The sequence below is a fragment of the Apodemus sylvaticus genome, chromosome 1 (assembly GCF_947179515.1).
Source record: "Apodemus sylvaticus chromosome 1, mApoSyl1.1, whole genome shotgun sequence".
In the NCBI taxonomy this organism is placed as follows: Eukaryota; Metazoa; Chordata; class Mammalia; order Rodentia; family Muridae; genus Apodemus; species Apodemus sylvaticus.
In genome coordinates this window covers 86,195,971-86,203,022 of record NC_067472.1, presented here as the reverse complement: position 1 = coordinate 86,203,022, position 7,052 = coordinate 86,195,971, and the positions used below count along the sequence as shown (strand labels likewise).

General features: G+C 42.4%; 1 protein-coding gene across 1 annotated transcript; it reads right to left on the bottom strand.

Annotated features, from left to right (window-relative positions):
- Positions 1-393: 393 nt before the first annotated feature.
- Thumpd1 (THUMP domain containing 1) lies at positions 394-6,017 on the bottom strand. The gene is made up of 4 exons (XM_052200303.1): positions 5,669-6,017; positions 4,450-4,624; positions 3,342-3,590; positions 394-2,391 (listed from the first exon to the last, which is right to left on the bottom strand). The coding sequence occupies exons 1-4, from the start codon at positions 5,897-5,899 to the stop codon at positions 1,985-1,987; spliced, it is 1,062 nt and encodes a 353-aa protein (XP_052056263.1). The 5' UTR covers positions 5,900-6,017; the 3' UTR covers positions 394-1,984.
- Between the last annotated feature and the right edge of the window lie 1,035 nt (positions 6,018-7,052).

Below are 7,052 nucleotides of genomic sequence, written 5' to 3'. Positions count from 1 at the left end.
AGTAAAGACGAACTGTCCTAAGAGAAATGCTTAAGACCTCTGCATAACAAGTCTTTATGAAATCACCCTTTCAAGCAGATTAAAATACTGTTCAAATCAGAAGTATAAATGACTCAAAGGCCAGTTAATGAGTTTAACAAAATCCAGTATGAGGTCAGTACTTGAAGTAAATCCTACAAAATATTTTAAACTTGTATTTTTTGAGTGTTAATTATTCAGGAATAAATTTAGTATCTTTACTTTTTAGGTACAATGAGCCCAGATTTTTGATACATAATCAAACATAAGCATTTTTACAGTAAACTGCACATATAGAAAGCCATTTGCATAGTAAACATACTATAAATATAGACATTTAATATGGGGCAGAAAAAAAAGTAAGAATGCCAAAAGTTACAGAACAAATTCATTTTTATTTTTTAAAATATCAGGAACTTTGAAAACCTGAAAGTTCAGCTGTACCAAAAGCAAAATGCAGTAAAAATATCTGAAAACTGTATTCAGCTTTGGAGGAACATGTCCTACAGGAGCAGGCTTAACTCCTTTGTCTGCAGAGCAGGACAGGGATTTGGTTTCTGCTTTTTTATCTTCTGTCCTAACTGCTATAGAATTAAACCAACCTCTAAGTTCCTACCCTGGGATCACCTGTAAACTAGCACACTGAAAAGTCAGTGAAGACAAAGTTGGCAAATCTGAAGACAGAGCAAAATCTGAGACTGAATTTAAATCCCAAGAGCACACAGCACTGTGCAACTGGCAAATAGCCAGTCACACTTGGGACTCACCGAAAATAAATAAAAAGGCAATCAAAAGCAAAGTATAGATCAAAATCTGACGTACAACTTGCCGAGCTCCAGAACTTCCTGTCTGAGCAATGAGTAATTTATCCTCAGGCCTTTTGTCTTATACTATCAAAAGGTAAGTCCTTCTACCTTGGAGCAAACCACAAGAAGTCACCAAGATCGTTTCCTCCTGTTCCCCTTAAGTGATACTAAGGCCTATCCTTTCAAGATGGTTTCGATCTCAGACCCAATTTTACGTGTCAAAACTCCCGAGGATGGTCTAGCCCCATCTGCATTAGCAAGGTACTGCCTATTCTTGGCTTCTCCCATATCCTGTTGCTCACCAAGCAAGCCTCTAGCTGTGTGACACAAAACATACATTCTCATGTCACTAGCTCTTCACTTATCCACCTTAGCATTTATACTACTTCCTAACGTGCATTAAGATTTAAGCAAACCCATCCCCCAACCTAATGTTAACAGTCCCCACCTGGATAGCTGTTTTCACTCACTGGTCCTTCCACCCTTCCAATCTGACTGTGAGGAACACCTGAAAGCACCACAAGCTGACAGTCCAGCTTGCGTAGCTGGTCCAGTGGCTTTCTTTCCTGGTTTTTGTACTAGGATATGGAAGTGACCCGGCAGCATTCCTAACCTTATGAGAAACACCTGTGTTTCACCTAGAGCAGTCCTCTGCTACTTCATACCTTCTCTAAAACACCTGCAGCAATGAGCCATCAGATTTACTCTTAACATAAAACAAAACAAACAACAACAACAAAAACCCCAAGAAAAGCAAAAAGTAGAAAGCAAAAAGTAGAAAGCATCACGAAGTGATTCCCACAGAATCCACAGCGCCATTTCTCTGTGTCCAATGGAGACAGCTGAGACACAGCACACACCTTCCTCAGAATGTCCTGCCATTTCCCACTCAGACACTGTTGAGTTCCACACAAGTTGGCAGTGCTTAAGAGGAAACTAGAGAGAGTAATGAGGAGGCAGAGGCCAACACCATCCTCCTCGCACCCTTCCCTAGGAAACAGTACATGGTTCTGCACACACTGACATACAGGCCTGGAAAGGCTCTAATGAAACTGACAACAGGGGTTGTGAGATCAGATTTGAGCAGCACATAAACATCAAAATATATTATCACAATTCCACATGGAACCCCAGCTGAGACCACCTCCCCACAGAATGACCTATGAGAGCTCATTTTCATTTGTCTTGGGTACTTCTGAGACTTGACTTTCAGGTTCAGGTTTAGCTCCTCCTTCACTCCCAGCCTGGGTATCAGACCCTGGCTCTGTCTGCCCCAGCAACTCACTACTCTCTGGTGCCACTTGTTGGTTATTTTCCCCTTCTGGGGGATCACTTTGATTCAACTTGCTATCGGGTTCCAATTTTGCTTCTTTGCCATTTCCCAGCTTTGGGTGAGGCTGTGAGTCTTTTGCACTCTTCACTACTTCTTGGAGGTTGTATTTTCTGAACAGCACATAATCTTTCACAACACTCAGGCAACACACAGCTTTGATGATTTCTACTACCACCGTGTATTCTGGATTAGTGAGATCCACTTTGTTTTCTGAATTGAGGCTGCCCACTATTCCTGAAACAAAAATAGGAAAATGGGCTAAGAAGGAAGGATATCATTAAGCCTGATAAAGCCAAAACAAGGCTTTCATCCATTACTGTACAGGATTTGTGAAAATGGAGTTTATAAAAATTCATTGTTCTTTGTAACTGTCAATCAAATACTACTGATACTTTTTTGTTTGTTTATTTCAAGACAGGCTCTCTATGTAGCCCTGGCTGGCCTGGAACTCACTATGTAGACCAGGTTGGGCATGCATGCGCAGCTTTATCAATGCTTTTAATAAACAAATATGAATGAAACCTTGAAACATTTAATAAGAGAACAGTTGGCAGAGCAGAGAGATGACTCAGCAGAAATGTGCACGCACTGTTCTTGCAGAAGACCTATCTGTTCCCAGCATTCATGGCGAGAAGCTAAACAATCACCTGTTAGCCCTAGCTCAAAAAGGAAACAAAAGCTTCTTCTGGACTCTGTGGGCACTGCACTCATGTGCACAAACCCAATTAAGTGTGAATCAAAATACTTAGGAAAGAAAAATGATATCTCCACTAAGAACAGACTGATTCTCATTGTCATTATCTCTAAATAAGATAACCACTTTCACATAGGTTACACCAGACTTAGTATTCTAAATAATCCAAAGATGATATAAAATACACAAGAGAACATATGCAGATTATATGCAAATACTACACCAAACAGGCAATTTTATATAAGGCTCACCTGAGTACTCAGTAGGTTTGGTATCCCTAGGGGGTCTAATGACCAATGGGTATGGGCAGAGCACTATATTTTACTAAATATTCAATTCTGATTTGCAAAAAATTCTACCAGAGAATCTGCCTCACATACCAATATTACTTAATCTGATATATGTGCTGAAGAAAAAAAAATGTACTAAAACATTTTTAAGCTTAAGTTTTAACCAGAGCAGGCTATATAAAATTACTAAGAGAACTTACCTGCCAACTCTTTAATAACTTCTTCTCTATTCATATGGCTATTATTTCGAGATTTGTACACAATCTGAAATGTCCCTTTGTTTGGGGCTTTAAACCAGGGTTCCAGAAATGTTTCTGCATATTTTTTCATATCTTCTAAAAAAGCTTTACATGTGCCTGAGATGGGCAACATTCGCAGAATAACCCGTGTCTTCTTTTTCTTGGTTTTGTACATATCCTGGAGAATATGATGCACTAATTTCTCAGGTTCTAAGAGAAAAAGGAAAAAAAAGCACAAGAAAATAAAAAAGCCTCTTTTTTTGTTTTTATTTTCCCACTAGCATCTCTCTGCAACCTACCATACATAAATGTTGATAGTCTCAGAATCAAACTTAAACCACACCTTACTGTTGTTTTCTTGTAATACAAATTAGAGTAATGAGCATTACACAGCATAATTTTACAAAAAAACAAAAATCTGCACATCACTTAACATACTTGTCCATTAGTGAGTCCAGACGCCCAGTTCTGAGCAGGGAAAGAATCCCAGCACCACAGAGCACAGCACGACGCAGTGACTCACTGGCCACACTACTCACTGTGTAGTTAGTGGCAACTACCCACATCTGCCTGAAACAACAGTGCTAACATTTTCAAATTAGTGATCACACTTGAAAGTCAAAGGAATTCCATTTCCAGGTCTTAAGAGGATCAGGCCATCCATTCCTAAATGGTAACTGCCGGGTACTAAGTAGCAGCCGCTCTTTCCAGACAGAATACACATTTTCATTCTCCCTTAAGCTACCAAAGGAAGGATGCAGCACAGCCAGGTCCCTACTCTTAACCAATGCTCTGCTCACCACCCTCCACCTCTCCACATTAATAGGAAACTAAAATGACACTACTTCCAAAATGTGGAGTAGGAAGCAAATTCCCTGAGTTCGGTATATGTCATCTGAAAACCTTTTCAAAACCATGCTAAAACTAATATACAGTTGATGGAATGTGGGGACGATCCACAGAGTCATCAATAGCCACATCCATGAAGCCACTGTCTAGGCAGCATCTGCAAAGAACTAAATGCCCAGATGCTATATGATTGCAGCTTAGGGCTGTTAATCAGACATACCTATCCCAAGTGTCCTGATGAAGACTACATTATTTGCTCCGCTCTCCACTGACTGGAATCTTCTCAGCCTCTTCTCTGTAGAAGCTTTAATGTCACCGACTTCTTTTTTCAAGGCAGCCTCCGCATCATCATCTTCTCCCTCACTTCCAGAGGGCTGCTGGTCCTTGTCTATAAACTGTTTACATAAAGACCAACAGGCAAAAATTACAGAACAGCTCATATTCAAACACTGCAATTAGCTACTTATGTGAAACCCCCAGTGGCAGGAGTCTCAATGATGACAATAAAGTTTTTACTAGGTTAATACAATAGTGCTTCCAAAATGTACATTAAGAAATAAATTCCCTGTGTGTGGTACGTGCCATCTGAATATGCTTTCAGACCTTTCTGGATAGTGGCAGGCAGGCAATGTGGCTGTGACAGGATTAGAACCGAATGTCTGAGAGAACTAAAACCTCTTACTCGCACTATAAGAAAGGGAGCACAAAAAGCAGCGGCCAGTACTTGTAATCCCTACACCTGGGGGTCTGAGGACAACTTGAGGTAGCCAGCAAAGCCTTCTGTCAAAAACAAAAGGGGCTCAACAAAAAGGGAACTTGCACAAGGCACCAGCATAGACAGGGCATGTGCCTGTTGCCCTGTCCTGCCAAGGGAATTTTCAATCAAGTAATAAAAATAACTGTGCACACTGAAGGAGCCTTTACAGATTCCTATTCTGCCCCCTCCTCTCAAGTAATGGGGCCTGCTACACTATCTTTCTCCATACTTCAGAGAGTGAGCAGATGTATTCGGAGTACAATAATAACCACGGCTGCCAAATTGCCATAGGATGAGATCTGGGTTTCACACGTTTTATTTTCTTAAATGTATTTTCAAGTGTACTTGGAAAATAGCATCCCTATCACTACCTCAGAGAGATTTTAGCTCGTAGCAACTTCTCACTGACGCAAGAAGTAGGCATCTGAAAGGTCTCTGGCACACTACCTGGTCCACAGAAGGCAATCAATACGTGGGAGCCACTGTCATTAGTAACGTCAAGAAAGGCTAAAGAGCAAGCCCGTAGGCACACACCCACCAGGCAGGCGACCGCAATAGCAGCCACAGCGGGGGCGGGAAGGAAAGTGAGGTCATGCAAGCACCTTACAGGCGCTCTGAGCAAGTGCCGCCCCCGCTCCACGGAAGAGGCCCGCGGGAGGCTCACTCTCCCCGAGGCCCGTACCTTTTCCGGCCCGTACATCTCGTCGCCGTACTCGTTGAGCAGGCTGTAGGCCTCCTCCACGCACTTGCGCTCGTTCATGTTGCAGGTGATGAGGATGCCCTGCAGGCCGGGCTCCAGCTGCCGCGGGCCGCCTGCGTCACCGCGTCGGACCCTCTTGGCCGGCAGGAACTGGGATTTGCCTTTGCGCTTTCCGCCGACCGGCTGAGGTGACTGCTGGGCGGTGGTCGCCATGCTACCTACGATCCACGTTCCCTGGCTTCTTCGTCTGCACGGGCGCGGGGTGATTGCGTCACACGTACGCGACAGTTTGCCCAAGCGGTCCCGCGCGCCTCCTTTTGGTGGCTCTGGTCCCTCCTGATCCCCGCACAAAGTGACAACCGCTTCAAAGTGGAGCCAGGACTTAAACGTAGATTTTGGACTCCTGCAGGGTGTAAAACGTGCTCACAAAAAAAAAAAAAAAAAAAAAAAAAAAAAAAAAAAAAAAAAAAAAAAAAAAAAAGGTTTATTTACCCATTCATATTTATTGTTTTTAAAAGTTAAGGTTTATCGTGCTAGTCGCTGTCTAAAGTACCGAGGTCGTGCCATGAGCAGAACATGACATTTATTGTCCTTATAATAAGGTTTCTCAGGAGTCACTGGAGTCTACCATAATCACCATGAGGAACAGAAGGGGCTCAGTGAAGGCAGACTCTGGAGCCATGGGACCATTAAACACTAAGTTGTAAAATGTGTCTATATTAATACTAGAGCTACTGTATTAATCACTTTCCCCATGCTTCTGTTAGACACGGATATCCTAATATGTGAGAATGACATTGTGGTAAGATGTTCTGCATGCCCTTGGTTCTGACAGGAAAGTTACATTGCTTGCTTCTGAACAAAACGATTGAGACAAATGCAGTTTTGTTCCAAAAAGATTATCTAATTCAGACAGACAGACACAGACACACACACAGACACACACACACACACACACACACACACACACACACAGTGGGATGGATTGTAGAAGGAATTCAAGAAGTAAAAAACAACAACAACAACAACAACAACAAAACTCTTTCTGGGCCAGCAAGCCAGCCTAGCTGGAAAAAGCATTTGCTCCCAAGTCTGAAGATGCTGGGACCCCCACTTGGTGAAGAGGGAAGCCAGCTCAGCCACTGCCCTCTGACAGCCATGTGTGCTCATGTACACACATATACACGGGCTTAAATATTCTCTAACATCCTGTTTCTGGGGTGTAGTTTAGCTCCTGTGTCCTTTTTTATCTACTTACATCCTTACTGAGATGGACATCTGAACATGCAGTCAGCTCCCCAGCTGCATAATTCAAATAAAGAACATGCTTTGCTGAACTCTTGTGTCTGCTTAGATTGTTTTCAAT

What these genes read in the sequence shown, in the direction of transcription:
- Thumpd1 (XM_052200303.1), bottom strand. Translation starts at nt 5,899, where the DNA reads ATGGCGACCACCGCCCAGCAGTCACCTCAGCCGGTCGGCGGAAAGCGC. An exon ending in AGATGTACGGGCCGGAAAAG is followed by an intron (nt 4,625 to 5,668) that starts GTACGGGCCTCG and finishes TTATGTAAACAG; the next exon opens with TTTATAGACAAGGACCAGCA. An exon ending in CATCAGGACACTTGGGATAG is followed by an intron (nt 3,591 to 4,449) that starts GTATGTCTGATT and finishes TTTTTCTCTTAG; the next exon opens with AACCTGAGAAATTAGTGCAT.